Source organism: Penaeus japonicus, unplaced genomic scaffold, assembly GCF_977035675.1.
Source record: "Penaeus japonicus unplaced genomic scaffold, GWHDUDI00000001_assembly GWHDUDI00000034, whole genome shotgun sequence".
Classification (NCBI taxonomy): domain Eukaryota; kingdom Metazoa; phylum Arthropoda; class Malacostraca; order Decapoda; family Penaeidae; genus Penaeus; species Penaeus japonicus.
In genome coordinates, this window is record NW_028234436.1 from 25,317,432 (window position 1) to 25,337,431 (window position 20,000).

Consider the following 20,000-nt stretch of genomic DNA (forward strand, 5'->3'; position numbering starts at 1 on the left):
ACATGACCTCCATCCCCTTACAACATGACCCCCATCCCCCTTACAACATGACCCCCACCCCCCTACAACATGACCCCCACCCCCCTGCAACATGACCTCCATCCCCTTACAACATGACCCCCACCCCCCTACAACATGACCCCCACCCCCCTGCAACATGACCTCCATCCCCCTTACAACATGACCTCCATCCCCTTACAACATGACCCCCATCCCCCTTACAACATGACCCCCATCCCCCTTACAACATGACCCCCATCCCCCTGCAACGTGACCCCGCCTTGCAGAACTCGGCCGACCCCGCCTACCAGCGCGTGTGGCAATCGAGCGCCGACGAGTCCCTGCCCGCGAGCCGCCAGGAGGCCATGGCGCGCGTCCTGCAGGATTCGTACGTGTTCCTCGACGCCGTGTCCTACCTGAGGGACAACCACGGCCAGGACTGCCGGCTGGCCATCCTGCCCCTGGCCTACTTCCCCTCCCTCAGCGCCTTCGCCGTCAGGAAGGGCTCGCCGCTCGTGCCCTTGTTCAACCACCTGTGAGTGACGGAGTGAAGGCCGGTGGGTGGTGCTTGCTGGTCGTGTCGTTGTGGTGGTTATGGTGGTGGTGGTTGTGGTCGTTGTCATTATCATCATCTTTATCTTCATCTTCATCTTCATCATCATCCCCACCACCATCACCATAATCATCATCACCACCATCATCACCACCACCATCATAATCACCACCACCACCATCACAATCATCACCATCATCATCATAATCTTTATCATCATCATCACCACCATCATCATCACCACCACCACCATCATTATCATCACCACCACCACCACCATCATCATCATTATTACCATCATCATCACCACCACCATCATCATCACCACCACCATCATCATCACCACCACCACCATCATCATCACCATCATCATTCCATTTTCATGTGAGCAATGTTGAATGAGGTATATTAGTGAGATTCTTATTCCTGATCATCACCCTCTTCATCATCATTTGACATTGCCATTTTCTTAATCCTCGTCATCACATAATCATTAATATTATTGTTAATACTATGATATTGATAATTTCAATGTTTTTCTTACTGTTGTCATAGTTATATTTTTATTGATGTCATTGCTGTTATTAATATGATTATCATTGTCGTTATTATGATTATCATCATCTCAATAACGGGTATCATCTCAAATATTCATCGTCTTTATTAAGATATAATCACCTCTTGATTATGAGGTTAAAAAAATACAAACGCGAAAATATTGAAAAAAAAAACATGCAATAAAACAGTATTTTGTTTTCATTCACACTAGCTTTGTTTACATCAATGTTTTTTCCATTTTGCATAGATGAGATTGACACACAGAAACAGCTAATAAAAGATATCTTTATTTCTGATTCAGTATTTCGCTTCAAAGAAAGTTATATTTTCCATTTTGCTGTTGTTGCTTTGGCACACAGCTAATAAAATATATCTTTATCTCTTTATTTCAAAGAAAGTTATATTTTCCATTTTGCTGTTGTTGTTTTGACACAGGAACAAACATACCAGTTTAATGTTTCGTTTCAAATTTTATATCTCGTTGTTATCCTTAAATGACTATTATTATTATTGTCCCCTTGCTAGAAAAGTGAAATGAACATTCTGTTGAGAATTTCTACAGGAAATGCTCTTCATATGAGTGTTCGATAAAGCCGTTTTATCTTTGTATATGTTTGATAACGACAGTTCCATTATCAACAATGATTCACTTGTCTGCTTATGTTAGACACAGTTTCCAGGAAAAGCGAAAGAGTGGATAATAATCACGTTTCCATATATGATTATATATAATTTCTTCTCTCCGTTCATTTCCTCTTTTTTTCTCTTCCTTTTTCTTACTCCCTCCCTCCCACCCCTCCCACTCCCTCCCTCCCACCCTCCCACCCCCCCTCCCACCCTCCCATCCCCCTCCTTTCACCCTCCCAGCCCCCACCCCCCCTTTCACCCTCCCACTCCCCCTTTCACCCTCTTTCCATACTCCTTCGTCTCTTTTCATCCACAATCCGTCAATGTTTTTTTTTTCCCCTTCGTGTTTGTCACAGCATATTGCAGATGAGATCAACAGGCCTCTTGTCACGATGGGAGCGGCGTTTTTCCCCCGTCCTGCCCGACTGCAGTCACGTGGAGAGCGAGGCCATCCGCTTGGCCACAGTCGCTACGCCCTTCCTCATGCTGGGGGTGGCCATGCTGTCGTCGCTCTTATGCCTCCTGGGCGAAAGGACGATCCGAAGGAGGTGGGCCAGCGAGGGCATGAGAAAGGGCTAATCTCGCTCTTCTGCCGCGCGGCCGGAAGGGCGATTCGAAGAAGCAGTGTCCACGGGGATTCGGAAACATGCGAATATCGTTCTTATTTTGTTGATGTCGAAGGGCGAATGAGAGGAATGGTTTCCGGAAATCCAGAAAGATGCTTATATCACTTTTATTATGGTCTTCGGTAATTTTGATGCTATTATCGCCCTTATCATACCCGAATAGAAAACAGGATGCTTCACGAAACTTGACAATGCCAATATCACCCTTATTATACCCTGTAAGAAGGGCTAAGGAGATGGCCTGACGTACTAAAAAAGAGGACACGAATGGCCATGCTAATGCCACTCTTATGTTATCTGTCCAGAAAGGTGAAATAGATCGTACACTCAGATACAGCTGTTTTATCTCAGTGTGTGCTTGAAAATAACATTTTTATCATTAACAGTGAATATGTTGACACTGGAGTTATGTTTAATATGGCCGCTTAATTGTGTAATCGATGGAGTTCATTGCGATTATTAATATTGTTATTATCATTATCGCTGTCATTATTATTATTTTGTTGTAATAATAGTGATAAGTATTTTCATTATTGTCGCATTATTGTCATTATTCGTATTGTTATTATCATTAACACTGTTATAAATTCCATTTATGATTTATTTTAATTATTATTACCAGTATTAGTAGTAGTAGTATCATTATTATGATCATTATTATCATTAGCATTATCATAACCATCATCTTTATTAGTATCATTGTTAATGTTATCATTATCATTGTTATATTGTTTTCGATATCATTATTAATATCATCATCATTACGATCAACACTATTAACATTGACTTTACAATTAACAAATCATGTACATCGATTTTGTGTTGCATAAATATTTAATAAAAAAAAAATCTCTTTATCACGACAAAAATATCTTTATCAAAAATAATACCTTTTTTCTCTTTATCATAAAAAAAATCCTCTTTATCACGACTACACATAGGAATGGCATTTCAGTGTCAGCAAAATCTTACTGTTTATTAAATAAATACATAAAGAAACATTCACATGCATATGTATGTAAACTGTCAACATCGTGTCACAAGTCATAAACATTATTTTACAAAAGAGAGATTACTTTCTCGTGTTTTGGTAGAATGCGGTTGGTGCCAAGTGTTTAAGTATCATATGATTAAATCTGAATATCTTATTGTGCCACACATACACACACACACATATCTATCTATCTATCTATCTATCTATCTATATATATATATATATATATATATATATATATATATATATATATGTGTGTGTGTGTGTGTGTGTGTGTGTGTGTGTGTATGTATTTGATATTTAGATGTATATATATATATGTATATATATATATATTATATATATATATATATATATTATATTATATATATATATACATACATACATATATATATATAATATATTATATATATATATATATATATATATATATATTATATATATATATATATATATATAATATGTGTGTTGTGTGTGTGTGTGTGTGTGTTTGTGTATGTATATATATATATATATATATATATATATATATATATATATATATATTTTATATATATATATATATATATGTATATGTAATGTATGTATATATATATATATATATACACACATATATATGTATGTATGTAATATATATATATTTTTTTTTTATATATAATATATCATATATAACATATATATAAACGTATAAACATACAAACATACACACACTTACATATATATATATGTGTAAGTATATCATCATCAGTCTGAGAATAATTTTGTCCCATATAATCAAACCCGGTCCTTCCATCACGTATTTACTGTACTGTCATGAGGCTCTGAATATCCTGAATATCCTCCGAGATCGATCCTATTTTGAATAGAATAATCAATAAAATCATCATTTAACAACGCTTGGCACACTCCTGGACGACTGGTTCTAACAAGTCCAAATAGTGAAGAAAGATTAACGGCCAACGCACAACAATACATATAATTTTCAATCCAATTTCAGTCCAACACCATCCACTTATCGCTACTGTGAGATCCATCGCCAGCAAAGTTGAAGGAAAACTTTTACACTTTGCTTGGATTGAAAAAGAGTTTTCCTGGAGCACCGTATACCTCACGAGCAAAGTGTTCGTTGGATACGGTGTTACTTGAGGCACCGTCATGCAGGTACATTTCCGCCTTGCTAATCAGACTCTCCAGGTGAGTATCGTGGGCGTGTTCCTCCAGGGCTTTCCGCCATGCAAGTAAGCCAGCGACCGGGTGGTCACCAGTTCCAGACACCTTAGTTGCAAGGCGCACAACAAAGGTATCTTTCAACTCCCTTTGGGATTCGTAAGGCTTTTTCTGTTCCTCCAATTCAGTCATGTGGAGGAAGAACAACTTGGGCTTCCCTTTCAGAGCTGGACAGGAGTATTCCGTGAAGTATGAGTAGACATCCGATAAGTGAAGAGGCTTCCCATCAGCACAGTAGAAGCTGTCCCAGTCTCGTGCAAGTCCTAAGATGGTGACAAATAATGAATCAAGGTTTAAATGCTCTCCTCTATTGGAAAATTCTTCCAGGCGGGCCTTGGCCTCAGCGATGGTTGGATTATTACATATCTCTGTCCTGTAACCCAAGCCACTATAAAGCTCTGACAACATATTAGCAACATTTTGGCGCCAGGGGCAATTCGGCAGGTCTTCACTCTCATATTTCTCAAAGGAAATGATGAGGGCCAGGCCGTGAGGTCTCGACCAGTTCCTGTAGTCAGAATGGGTATTTTTGGGTTGTTTCACTTGCCTCACGTTAATCTTTTTGGGGAAACAGACCTTTGGTATTTTCAGTTCCCGGGGCTTGGTCGGAGTGTCGGGGATTGGGATAAATTTGGGAGGGTTGAAGTAGTAATCGCGCTGGAATCTGTAGGTTCTAACCTCGTGGTGATACCGCTCCTCGACTCCATTCCCTTGCTGTAGATTGTCCAGCGTTTGCAGAATCAGCTTGGTGAGCGCCATGAGTTCTTTGCTGTTCGCAAACCGGATAAGAACTTGGTACATTGCTTCTGTTAACAACGAGCCGTGCTTGCATTCTCCATCCACTTCCACGCTTAGCAGATACATGTCGCGCTCAGCAGGAACAGGCATCGTGCTATGTGCCATGTCTAGGTCGGTGGTGCCGTCGTTGGTGCCGTCGGTGCTCAGCCCAGCCTGTCCCACAATATCTCTCCGGTAACTGTGCCTAGTAGCACATTCTGTGTGAGCGGCTTCTACCTCGTCTTGCTGGATGTCATCAGTAAAAACTGTATTTATGAAGAATAACTTTGGCCTCCCGGAGAGACTCGGGCAGTTCACATCATTAAATGTCTGCACGAGTTCCTGGAAAGTTGTTATCTTGCCGTCATTTGACATTATGCAATCCTCAAACCCTTTCCCGTAGAATATAACTACTGCCGAGTCATATTGTGGTGTCTGAGAAAATGTGCAGAACACTTCCTCCATTTCCTCCTTCGTCAGATTTTCACGTGGCGGTAGGACGTTATATCCGAGTCTAGTGAAGATATCGTGTAGTTTCTGGACATCCTGCTGACATCCTCCGAGGTTGTTGATGATGAGGACATGGCCCCTCGGTGAGCTTGTGGTCTCATATATGTTTTCTTCCGTCTCCATGGCATCACTGCATGTGACTGATAATGCATTTTCTCTCGGAGAGCATGGGTTGAAATAAAAATCTGACTTGAATCCCAGCCTTCGTATTTCTGTGGGTTGGGCCTCTGGCATCGCCTTCTCCACTCGCTTCATGAGCGTGTCGATCTCCTTGCGATGAGCTTCCTCCATGAACACTCTGCAGATTCTGTCGATATAAGGAGATCCGCGGACATCATACCTATAAGACACAAAGCCAGGGAGGGTGGAATAACAGACATAGACGTCGGACAATTCCCTTCGACTCCTCTTCTGAGGCACCGAACTTTTTCTTATTACTTTGGAATCGATCACCTTGTTCGCAATCACTATGTGTTCCTTCTTCCCTCGGCAATGCTGGAAGATGAAATATTTTGGCTTCCCTTTGAGCGCGGGGCAGTTGACGTCGTTGAAATACTCGATGACCTCCTGATCATAAATAATCTCTCCATCTGTCGTGCACATGTATTCCTCCGCCCCGTGGCTCATGAACACCACCACAAGGGAGTCGACCTCGGCGTGGATCTTCTCGTCTCTGAACTGGAGGAGCGCCTTCCCCGTGTCCTGCTTCGTGGCATCAACGATCGTCTTCGTGTTCTCGTATCCTATTTGCCGGAACAGTTCCGTGATGTGTTCAGCGTCTGCCTCCGAGCCCAGTCGGGGTTTACTGTCAGGACTGTCGAAGGAGCTGTAGTTGGCGACAAGAAGGGCGCCTCGAGGGTTGGACTGATTCCTGTAGGCTTCCGGTGGACCTTGGGTCTCGGTGCAAGGGATGACCTTGATGGTCAGCGGCTCAGGGACTGGTATGAGGCTTGAGTCGCCCAGGGTGGTGTCGGGCTCCATCTTGATGGGTCTTTAGACTCGGTCCAGCGAGGGATCTGGCAAAGAGATAAAGATGGAATAAAGCACACAAGCACAAACAATGAGAGTGAGAGAGTGAGAAAGAGACAAAAAGAGAGAGAGAGTATGTGTGTCTTATATGACAATTATGATACTTAATAATAAATAATAATGATATGTAATGATAATCATAATGACAACAATTAAAATAACATTAAAGTAATCATTAAATACAAGTATGTTCGCTAGTTCACGAAGCGAGCACTATAAACTCTACTTACGAGTTGAAGGGAGAGTATACCTCCTGGTGTGAGCTTGCTTGATATACTAATGGTATAAACTAAATGCCAGACAATGACAGCCTCGACGGTTCTTCTTCCTGGTGCTTTATTTTATATGGAAACGGTATCCAAGAGGTATTTCTGAGCCTTCACTCATCCTGTTTCTGACAGATGTAATGAACACACTGGTATATCAAAATTCTCCTCTTCAAAACCACATGGAAATCTAACAAAAATCAATCCTGACTGCGAGCACATGTTTCACTCATCCATAACTTCTCCCATCCGTCTACAGATGGCAGCACCGCCATAGAGGGAAAAATTTTCCCCAAAATTATTGCTGTCTAAGCTAACGAAGTTACACAGGTGTTATACAATCCTCGGCCCCAAAGTGCACCTAACATCTTGTGTTCATTTACAAGAAAAAAACAGAGTGAACCAACACCTGAGAGATTCTAGAGGTAGACATTTAACAGTATCAAATTAAATCACATTTCCAACGATGTACCAAAAACATAGGTATTTTGAGTATAACATGACTCATCAGAATCCCACGAAACAACGAAAAAAACAAACAAAAACTAAAAGGGTAAAAACAAAAAACCACACATCAATAAAAAAACTCAAAGTTTTCCCAAATGGTATATCTCTTGTACTTTAACTTTGTCAATGTTGTGAGTCTATGTTCTTTAGAAGGACAGCGAGAATCCGAACCTACAGGTACACTCATCACCCTTTTCTCTAAAAAAAATCTAGGAACATTTTGGCCTGATGTCCAAGTGAACTGGCAATCTTTCTCTTAGACACATCCACAAGTTTGGTGATGGGCACCTCTCATAGGTACCTATTTGCTGTACCTGACCTTTACAGAGCGGACACTAAACCATCAATAACTTTTATAAGTCTCTGTTTATCAATCACGCTAATGCGGCCTACAGTATTCCGGGGTATGTTATCTTGCTTCATCACACCAAGTCTCCTATCTTGAGATCTACAGGTCTTGTGTGAGCCACTTTTGACGCTCTTGGCAGTAGAGTAGGAAGATATTCTCGAATCCATCTCGTGCCAGGAAGATATCTGCCAGTACTGCACCTGGACTTATCCATCGGGCGACGATATATATCCCACATGCTCTCAAACTTTCCAGACAGGAGGTGCATGGGACCTGAACCTCAGCATCAGTAAGTGATTCTGGGTGTTAGAGGTCTGTCATCTCTAGGATCATCAGAATCAGAAGTTTTGTGATTATGGCCTACTACATCACTATGCCCTCTAACCAACTGTCAATCATGAGCGTCACTAAGGTGTCATCATCTAATAGTCTGTTGCTTAAACTACACCCTGCCCAAAAAACAGCTCTGATGGTTCGTATTTGTCTCCCTCCCCAGGACGCCACTCCATGTAGAGGCTCCAGGGGTTAAATTTCCAAGTGATTTCCTTCTTCAACCAATGTTCATGGATCTGGTTCTTCGGTTCCATTCCTGTCATGGCAGGCGTAGTTCTCTTGCTGTGGCTTCCATCCAAAGTTAGTACCATTATCAGAACCAGATTTCTTGGGCTCCCCTCTTCTGGCCATGCAACCTCTCCAGACGCATTGATAAAGCTTATAAAGCTAGTTTGTGTCTATAGGTATTTGCTTACTTCAATTGGTTGTACAGGCTCTGATCAGAGAGGCAAGTGAAAATAACATACACCATAATACACGCCTAAAAAACCTCTTAACTTCAGAGCGTCCCTCTTTACCATAAAGCAGGACACACACGATAAACAGTAGAACCACTCCTACCCTAGTGAAAGGTGGCTCCAAATGTGTATAAGAACCCTTGATTTTTGGGTAGGTTAGAATAACCATTTGTTGGATTTCAGTCTTCAGACCTCTCTCAACTTTCTGCAGGTAAGGGCACCCTGTGAAACTACCTTCTTTACCAGTTTTCTTTCCTTTGAGCTATCCAGTAGTACCTTCTGGTATCTGGCCAGTATCCCCGCTCTACTCCGAACATGAAACTGACCTGCTTTCTGGTGATAATCTTCCGAGCTGTAACTTATGAGCCTAGAAACTGGTGCTCATAAGGTAGTAAATTCATCTGGTGCTTGGTACTTTCCTCCGCACTTTGGAGTTCGTTAATCGTCCTCTCCAACTAACAGCAGGCCTGAGGACGATTTCTTGGGGTTTAGCTTACCAAGCTGTGTCTTTTTGTCATCTTGGAGCATCTTCAGTGCATGTCTTATGATGGCCTCTCCAGCAGTTCTCAACTCATCTGCTACCAGTGGTCCCTTCTGATGTGACTTCATACGAAGCACCAGGCGTAGTCTCAGAAACCAAGCTTCTGCTTTCTTCATGTGGTGCCAGGAAGAATAGTAGCTCAGAAGTCTGCTAGTATGTTCTTCAACCTTGGTGATATATACTACTGGGATGGCTTGCGTCAGCAAGATTCTCCAGTTCTGTACAGTTAAAGGCAGGCTGTCAAGGTCAACAGGATCCTTTCTGGTACAGGAAACCTGGCCCTTTACTCCAGCGCTCATTACAAACCAGGTCGTCTGCCATCATCCCTCTTGATGCATCATCTCCATGTCTCCATTGGGTTAGTGTGGTATGATCTAGAATCTTGGCCACTCTGTTAGCTACATAGGTCTGGAACCTCTTCCCATTTAGGTACCACAACACAACGGAAGTGTCTCTCCAATAAACTGATTCTTCCAGGGGCATCTCCAGCTCTTCCTGCAGGAGCTTGTCCAATCTTACTGCTTCTAGTGCTCCGGCTAACTCTAGGCGTGGAATGGTGAGCCCTTCAGAGGTGCAAGTCTGGATTTTGCCACCACCACAAACACAACACACCCGACCCACCCCCCCACCCATACTTCAAAACCTATTAAAATGGACAGAGACTGTCTGCTCTTCAAAATTGGTCAGCAGATATGAAACAGCTCCATAACCATATTCAGAAGCATCTGAAAAATGGTGTAATTGAAATGTTTTAACAGGTTTGTCAATGAGCATGACACATCTAGGAATGCTGAAGCCCTTAATGACAGGCAGATCATTTAGCCACCGGCCCCATTGTTCCTCCAAGTCCTTTGGCAAAGGCTCATCCCAGCCCCTCTCCAGTCGACATAATTGCTGGAACAGTCTTCTTGCCTGCAGCACAAATACTTAAACAGCCAAAAGGGTCATATACTGAGGACACGTGCTGAGAGTGCTCAGGACTCCTCTCTTGGTCCTTGTTTGTTTTTAACATGCATGTCAAATTTGAAATGTCAGACTCGATGTCCCAAAGATGCCCAATGCACGTTCTGTGGGAGATTTATCCAAGTTAATGTCCAAGGATATAATGAAAAGATTTTCCCCACTCATCCTTGTTGAGCTATTCAATAACTCTTTTGAGTGGAAACATACTGTTGTCAAGTGAAAACCTCTCTTGAGATCAACAGTGTGCATTATACTGATTTGCAAGGGGTTACTGCAATCTCCAAGGTGGTCGTTTACAGATTTCAGGCAGGATCATCCCACATAAAAATTTACGTAGAACAGTGTTTTAAAGACACATCATGAGAAATTCTTCTTTAAATTCTCTGGTCACTTTCTGGAGGTGCGTAAGTTTGCACAGCTGGGCTCCACATGCTCCAGCCAAAAAGATGAGATGTCATGGACCGACTATATGTCACAGATAGGTCCTCCTGTTCATCTTCCTGAGAACCAACAGAAAGCGCAAAACACATCCCGGTCATCTGGCGTCACCTTCACCTGTGGAACATTGACTTCAGATCTTCTGCCCATAAAGGCAATGGGCTCCCTTCCCTAAACCTCAACAGAGACTCCTACCAGTTTGTTAGCCAAATCTGTCTACCTTGGAACACACATGGCCTCGTTCAAGGATGATCCTCCAAACCTTGCGCAAGCACAGTCAAAAACAACCCTAATTTTTGGTCAGGTTTCTTTGGATTGTTGATTGGGTGATGTGGCAAGTACCATACCTTACCATCAGCTCTATTCATTTCTTTTCTAGAGGCACCTCTTCAGACATATCCCCCCCCCAACGTGTGTATGGTTTGTTGTGTGATGTGTTTTCAAGAATTAGTTGTGGATTCACTCCTGTGTATTTCGTTAAGATTTACATCTTTGTCTAGGCGCTTCCCCCAACATCCTTAAGCGTCTTTCTGCCAAGTTGTAATTGTTAGGTAGGTAAGGTGTTTCTGTCCTTAAAAGGAATATCTCAAAGGTATAAAACTGTTCATTTATCTAATGTCATTTTCTGTCCCATGTCTCTAAGATCTTTTGGTCTTTCTAGACATTCCAGAATCTTCAGAGTTGACTCACTTCTAGGTCCCATAACTTAAATTCAGGTTGCTTTCCATATGAGAAAATACTGTACAAAAATGGCTTATTAGATCTCACTTTGTCTGAATGGATCAATTGGCCCATTTATGGCCCAGGCCCAGTGGTGTGTGAATGCAAAATTCCCCTGGTTCCCCCTTTTTCCTCCCTGCTTCATCAGCAGCAAAAGATATGCACACTATCCTCCCGATCTGTGTACTTGATCAACCTCTAGCTCAGTATCTCCCAGGTTTTTTCAGGTGTGGCCCACCTCTGAATTTCAACATCGGTTTGACAGAACCCGAACAGGTCTATGTTCAGCGTGGGCCTGACAGTCACTTCTGGTATGCAGTAAGGTTCCTGAGTATCACCAACGTCTGTCACAAGAAGTGTGATGATTGTGGGACTCTACAAGCATTCCCCCTTTGTCTGGGCAATGTAGTTAGTTCCATATGACGGGTTCACACCTCTGGCTCTTACTACGAGCATTTCCACATAACTCCTCTGAGCAATATGGTGGTGTTTGTCCCAGGGTCACAACATCGCATAGGTGTCAACAATGGCAACTCGTATCAAGACACCTAACTCTGGCTGGCACTATTGGTAGGGCCAGCTTTCCGAGCGCCATGGCTGCTTAAATAAAATTCTGCTTACTTTTGGGGTTCACATTGGGATTCTGAGGAATCTGGGCTCATTGCTGATGTCACTGAACTACAAGGTACATGTGCGTGTTTTCCATGTGGGTATCACCTCCATCTGGTCTTCTACTTGGCAGATGAAGATAATTATTGTGCTTCCTTTCCCACAACCTTATACTACTACAATATAAAGTTTCGGGGAGCAAACTCCTTTCCTATGTGTCCTGCTGCAAAACAATGTCACTCACAGACCTTTGGACATAACAAGATTCCAGCGGTCCTTGATTTTCATGGCCTTGAAGCGTGAACATCGTATCACGGTAGTGCACCTTGTCCACAAGCAGGGACATTTTCCTGCCATGGCTTCTTTACTTTCTGGTATAGATTCCTGCTTTGTCCTCTGTGAGCGATGTAAAATTGTAGACAAAACTTCCAGGCTGTACTCCTTTGAGGCCTGTTCTGCTGACTCTTTTCCTTGTCCCTTTTGTGATCTCTGTTGACTAATTTTCCAAAAACAGGGTCAGAAGCCTCATCAGCACATTGGAGATAATCTCACAAGTTCTTCGAATCTCCGCTCCTCTTCTGTAATCTGGACCGAATCTCCATGGTTGGCTTTTTACCCAACTCGATCTGCAGGTTAATATGGCAACTTTTCCACTATTTGAGCATGTTGTCTCCACTTTCCAACTGGCTAAATTTCGAGAGTTTCATCTCCGTGAGAGACTAAACAAACAGTTTGAGTTCATCAGAATACTCTCTAAGAATCAAATGCTACCCCTTACATCTGACCTACTGTAACCTTTTCTCAACCCACTCACATTGATATTGTAGGGGGTTTCCAAATCTCTCTTCTAGATTTCCAGGCTCTTTTTGTACCCTTCCTCGGTTTCTTAAAGTACGAGGTGCTTTTCAAAGCAAGTGCCGTCCTCGTCCTTTGCAGTATCTTCTCAAACAGGCTAGATCTTCTGGGCTGCAGGAATGGATAAACATCAATGGTGTCTTTTAAAGGACCTGAATGAATGTGGCCAGTTACTCTAGTTCATCATCCCCACTCATAATGTCTGAAAGTTCTCCTCTAGGAACCTGTAGGGATCTCTACCTAGACTGCTGCTGAACTCTTGACAAATTCGAGCCAACCACCTTTAATGCAATCGACGTGAGAAGCTCAGCTTTCCCTTTCTGATCTTCTAATGGAATATGCGGAGGCTCCCAGATGGCCTTGAGACGTTTTTTCATTATGCGTCTCTCAGTGTGTTACTCTCGCGAATTAGTGGAACACTCTGACTGTTTGCTTCTGGGTGTACCCCTCGTGTATACCATTGGTGTAGTTTGCGTTGTGCATGAGACCAAACCCTTCAGTATCCAGCTGACGTTCCCATCTCGTTTTAGTAGGATTGAAGTTCTTCTATTAACTTCTTCTGCTCCTCCCATCGTTTTGGTGTCGCTCCCTCCTCAGGCTATCAGGCGATCGAATCATTCGCTCTCCCATCTTTCTGACTTCTCCAACTCGAAATGCTTAGCCTCCTCTCCTTTTGTAGTAGTTAGTTGCGGGCGGTTCCTTGTATTTCCAGTCTGCTGCATTCTTAGATAATTCCTCAATACTTCTCTTTCTAGGCCTTGTGTTTTCCTCCAGGTACATTTCACACAGTGCCTGCATGAGTCAATTGAGCCTTGTCGGGTTGTAACATGCGGGTCCAGCAAAATCATTTCCTCTTTCTCTTGGTACTCTCCGTCACCTTATAAACCTTCCCCATCCTCCTCCATTGGGCAATCCAATTGTTCAAGCAACCTGGAAGTCTATCACCTGACCCCATAGCATCTCAGACTGTACAGTTCAGCTTCTAAACGTTCCTTTGTTCATCCGTCATAAGCCCAGAGTTCAGTGTGAGTACCACCTCAAACCTCTCTATGACTCTGAAAAGGCATCCCATTTTTCCCTTCTTTTACCTAATAATATTCCTTGCTGTCATGTGGTCCAGCTTGCTCAATGATGCCCATCTGTCTTGGTTAGTAAAGTCCCTTGGCTCTGCTGCGCCCTCCTCTTGGCATCAACTACCTCATCCTGGTTGTTAGTGTCAGCTCTATCTCCTTGGTGATTATTTCCTCTCCATGCATAGGCCTGCCTTAGACTTGCTTATTTGGGCACTCATATACCTATTCTGTATCAATTAAACTTCTTTTTCCACTGCTCAAACTTTACTTGGACTATAACACACTTAGGTTGTTAGGGAGTATACCTCCAGGCTGTTGCTTGCTTATTATAATGGTATAAACAATGCCAGACAATGACACAAACGTTTTCTATCTCCTGGTGCTTTATTATATGAAACGGTCCCAAAGTTTCTGGGCCTTCTCCGGTGCTGACAATGTAATGAAACTGGTATAATCCTTACAAAAAAACACCACATGAAATCCCAAAATCAACTGACTGCTTGCACAAATGTTCACAACTATTAAGTCCATACTTCTCCCATCCGTCTACAGATGGCAGCACCGCCATAGGAGGGAAATTCAAATTTATTGCTTACGAAGTTACAGGTGTTATAAGCACTATAAGCTTTCAGTCACTCCATATAAATATATACCTTCATACGTACCAAGTACTATCACTGATTGAACAGGATGTGTAAATAATGAAAAATATGGACAAATCATCCCATGATATGGCGACCACAATGACTTACAAATTCCGTGGAAATGGCAGTATTTAGCGAATCAGGAGGATATAACTAAAATAAATAATACTAACGGCATACAAGATAGAAAAAAAAAAGAAAACTAATAAACTGAAATAAATAAATGCAATAGAACATCACAAAAAAAAGAGAAAATAATATCAGTTTCATAGACTCCAACGTCTTGTTTTAATATACCTTTTACACGAATATCCAGCCAGGCAGCTTCTTCTACAACGCTGTCTCGCGATGAACTGATTTCGATTACAAGGATAAGCCAGATTTGGGAGCAGATGCCAACGAGTGTTGACTCAATCTGAGCTTGGTCCTTACCCAATGCAGTGCCCAGCTACATCAATAACCGCCAGGTGACAGTGGAAGCTCACGAGCTTGGGCGGGGCTCGATCTGCCGACCACGGAGATGTGAAGTCGACACGCTACCAATGAGCTAACCAGACGGCTATTTCGATTACTGTTTACCACTGTTCATCAATGGGGACTTTATCAGCGGTGTGATATGGCAGGATGTATTACGTCAACATGGTCAGCACTTGCACAAAAGATAAGACAAAGTGATAGGGTTACGAGAATTTGTTGGTTATCAAAACCTCCCTTCAGCCACCCTCCCCCGCGGGGGGTTTTTTGTTTTTGTTTTCCTTTCTTTCTACCTCTCTCGCTCTCTCCCTCTACATCTGTCTTTGTCTCCTCTGTCTCGCAAGCGGAATCTCTGTGCTCTCTCTTCTGTTAGATGTGCTCACAAAAGGATATTTTGGAAGCCAAAGATCTGGGTATTCTTGACTCCTTTATTGGTGAATGTCGGCACGGTTTTGAAATATAAATAATTACAGGAGTACTCCAGATGCGTTCTGATGTCTTCTGTTCGCTGCTTAGGCGCGTGTCTCGCGGACGAGACAGATCACTAGACAAACCTCCCGGCGCCTTCGCCGAGGCTAGAGTGGAAGTGATCGAAGGGCGTGGAGAAATGCCCGGAACAAATGACCATGCACGCTAGGTCGCTATCGCGCAAGAGGATATTTTTTTAATTGTTTTTTATGGCCCACCCCCCTTTTGAGAGCTAGTTCGTTTTTATAGCATCATGACCACGTGGTAATCTTATGTCTCCACGTGGCTTCAACGTTGTCTCACACTCTCTCTCTCTCTCTGTCTCTGTCTCTGTCTCTCTGTCTCTGTCTCTCTGTCTCTATCTCTGTCTCTCTCTCTCTCTCTCTCTCTCTCTCCCTCTCTCTGTCTCTCTCTGTCTCTTTCTCTCGCTCTCCCCTTTTCTCAATAAACTTGTCAAAGTCTCTCTGATTCACTCCATGTATGCATTTTCTATCTATCTACCTATATATCTATTTATCTATCTATCTATTCATATATATATATATATATATACTTATATATATATACATACATACATATATATGTATATATATATATATATATATACAAATATATATGAATATATATGATTTAATAACTTATTATATATATATACAAAAATATACTTAAAAATACAGCGATATAGGTTATATTTAATATATATATTTTATATCATAATATATATATATATGTAAATATAAATTTACATACATACACACACACTCAACCAAAACACCACAACAACACAACACACACACATATAATTAATATATATATAGATATAATATATATATATATAATCACTAATATATATATATACTATATATACATATATAATAAGCATATAATATATAATATTATATAATCAATATATATATATATATATAAATATATATATATATGAAGTATCAATATATACTATATAATCATTATATATATATATATATAGTTGAAAGAACATAATACATGATATCTTACTAAATGCATATATATCATAATATATATATAGTCATATATATAGTATATATATATGTATATATATTATACATACAATATATATATATATAGTATATAACAAATTAGTTATATATATATATTAATATATATATGTATAGTATATAAATATATATATATAAATATATATATATTTATTTATAATATATATATATATATATATATTTGATATACACAAACCCACACACACACACAATCGACACACACACACACAGCACACACACACACATATATCTACAAAGAATATATATATATATATATTACTCATATATATATATATATATCAATATATATTAAATATATATATATTATATGCTCAATATCTAAATACAGATATACTCATATATATTCATAAAAGTTATATATTTGATATATATATATATATATATATATATATATATATATAGTAGAATAATATAATATATATATATCTAATAAAATATGTGTGTGGTTTGTTTAGTGCTGTGTTGTGTGTGTGTGTGTGTGTGTTAGTGTGTGTGTGTGTGTATGTATTTATAATATAAAGATTATATATCGCCTACAGTATATATATAGTATATAATATATATATATATAAATATAATATATATATGTCTATGTAATTATGTATATATATGTATATTCATGTACTGATAAATTTAGTATATGTATAAGCATGTATATACATTTATATGGATAGTTTAAATATATTTTATATATTATATAAATATTAATCTAAATATATAATAATAATATAACATTTTCACTGATATTAATATATATACAGTATATGAGATAGTCATATATATAATATATATATATAGTATATATATATATATATAATATGATTTATTATATATGGGGGGGGGGGGGAACTATATAAAAAACATATACATAATTTTATTATCATATATATGTAATATAGTATAAATACTAGAATAATAATATATAATATATATTAATATATGAAATATATATTGATATATAGTTTATTTATTTATATATACTAACAATACACACACACATTACTCACCAAATCACACAACACACAACAGTACTCACACACACTTCAACACAACACACACAAGAACCACAACCACACACCATATATACTAAGATATAATTATATAATATATATATACATATATATATATTTATAATATATATTCTATTTAGTTTATTATACTATACTTACAATATATAATCACACAATTATCATATAATATATATATATAATAGTGTAAACCATAATAATATATAGTAGCTATACAATCACTATATATATAATATACTGTGTGGTCGGTGTGTGTGTGTGATGTGTGTGGAGTGTTAGTCTGTATTGATTGTATTTATATCAATATAATTTTATCACTAAAATATAATATATATAAATATCATCTTTTTGATATATTCAATATATATTGTTATTATGTAACGACTATATACTAATCCCAATATGTTTTTTTTCATTTATTGGATGATTATACTATCAAGATCTCATAAATCATATAATAATATACATAGGAATTATATATATATTTTTTTTAAATTTATGTTATATTATATATGAACGATATATAATATCGATAATATATATATATAAATTACCTTTTATACACTGTGATTGCAATCACACACACACGAACATTCACACACTACACACAATCACTATCACCCCCATTCATATATATATATATTAATATATATATTAATGATATATATATATATATATATTTATATATATATAATATCCAGAAGTAAACCAAACACACACACACATATATATTGTAAATAAAACTAAATACTCTATATCTAACTAAATATATCAATAAATAACGTATAAATAATTTCTAACTTATAACAAACACACAAAAAAAAAAATAATCACAACTAGTCTATATAGTATGTGTGTGTTTATATGTATATAAAAGAAATATCTCTATATAAATATATATAAAAATAATATATATAATCTATATATATAATGTATATATCTATACATATATAATACATATACATATAAATATATATATATAATATATATATATATATTATATATAACATCAAAAATTAAAAAAAAAAAAAAAAATTTTTAAGGTGTGTGGGAGGTGGGTTTTGGGGAGTGTTTGTTTGTGTGTGTGTATGTGTGGTGTGTGAAAGATAATTAATAAATAAAAAAAATTTTAAATCAACCAAATCCCCAAAAACACAATAAAAAATATATACATAAATATATTAAAATAATTATACCTAAAATTAAAAAAACCCCACACAATATAAAAAAAAAAATAAAAAAAAATATAAAATAAAATTTATATCTATAAATATAAATTAAAATATCAAAATAAATAAATAACACACACCCACACACCCCACACACCACATATTAATAAATTAAATATAAAAAATATAATATATAATATATATATATATAAATATATATATATAAATTATAAAAAAAAAAATAAATAATGTATATATATATATATAGAAATATATATAATATATCCCACACACCACAAAACAACACACAAATTTTTAAAGATAGAAGATGAAAATAGATTTGTAAAATAGATAAAAGATAGATAGGGAAAAATTGAAATTTAAAACACAACATACTTAAGGGGGGGGGGGGGGGGAGGGGGGGGGGGGGGGGTGGGGGGGGGGGGGGGTGGGGGGGGGGGGGGTGGGTTGTGTGTGTTGTTGTGTTAAGTTGTGTTGTGGATGTTATTATTAACACAACCCAACACACAACACATAAACACAAACTCACACACACACCACAAACACAACAAAAACACACACTCAACCCCCACCCACCCCCTTTACACAAAAAACACACACTCACACACTCACACACAAAAACACACTCACACCCACACACACACCCCCAACACCACACACACCACAACACACACACACACACACACACAAACACCCCCACGAACCCCCAAAAACCCCCAAAACCCCAAAACCCCCACCCCACACACTCACACACTACAACCACACCCCCCCCCCCCACCCCCCCCCCCCCCCCCACCCCCCCCCCCCCCCCCCCCACACCAAACACACACACACCCACACAACACACACACACAATACCCCACACTCACACACACACAAAAACACACTCACCACTCACCCCCCACCCCCCACACCACCAACAAACACCACACAAAAACACTCAAACACACACCCACACACACCCACACACAGATATATATAATATATACAAGATTATATATATAGAGAGAGGAGAATAAAATAGATATATATATAAATATACAAATATACAAATAACAACACAACACAACCAACACACACATACACACCAACCACCACACACCCCCCCACACACCCCCACACACA

The 20,000-nt window shown here is 38.9% G+C and overlaps 3 protein-coding genes across 4 annotated transcripts in view; 1 reads left to right on the forward strand and 2 right to left on the reverse strand.

Annotated features, from left to right (window-relative positions):
- LOC122257481 (putative glutamate receptor) overlaps positions 1–3,516 on the forward strand; it is a 23,322-nt gene extending 19,806 nt beyond the window's left edge. The window contains exons 10-11 of the mRNA XM_086530972.1: positions 288–535; positions 2,095–3,516. Of these exons, the coding sequence (XP_086387098.1) occupies positions 288–535; positions 2,095–2,317 (471 nt within the window). The 3' untranslated portion in view covers positions 2,318–3,516. The remainder of the gene's footprint in view (positions 1–287; positions 536–2,094) is intronic.
- The window catches only part of LOC122257483 (uncharacterized), a 17,592-nt gene continuing 919 nt past the window's right edge, over positions 3,328–20,000 (reverse strand). Inside the window, exons 1-2 of one of the 2 annotated variants that reach the window (XM_043022779.2) lie at positions 14,955–15,235; positions 3,328–6,888 (exon numbers count right to left, since the gene is read on the reverse strand). In XM_043022779.2, coding sequence (XP_042878713.2) covers positions 4,418–6,853 — 2,436 coding nt within the window. In that variant the 5' untranslated portion in view covers positions 6,854–6,888; positions 14,955–15,235 and the 3' untranslated portion in view covers positions 3,328–4,417. Of the gene's footprint in view, positions 6,889–14,954; positions 15,236–20,000 lie in introns of those variants that run through there. The other variant, XM_086530971.1, reaches the window with a different exon arrangement.
- Positions 9,253–9,988, reverse strand: LOC147467750 (uncharacterized). Its single transcript, XM_086531047.1, has 2 exons — positions 9,662–9,988; positions 9,253–9,573 (listed from the first exon to the last, which is right to left on the reverse strand). The coding sequence occupies exons 1-2, from the start codon at positions 9,986–9,988 to the stop codon at positions 9,253–9,255; spliced, it is 648 nt and encodes a 215-aa protein (XP_086387173.1).

What these genes read in the sequence shown, in the direction of transcription:
- LOC147467750 (XM_086531047.1), bottom strand. Translation starts at nt 9,988, where the DNA reads ATGGGTGGGGGGGTGGGTCGGGTGTGTTGTGTTTGTGGTGGTGGCAAA. An exon ending in GGATGATGGCAGACGACCTG is followed by an intron (nt 9,574 to 9,661) that starts GTTTGTAATGAG and finishes TTAACTGTACAG; the next exon opens with AACTGGAGAATCTTGCTGAC.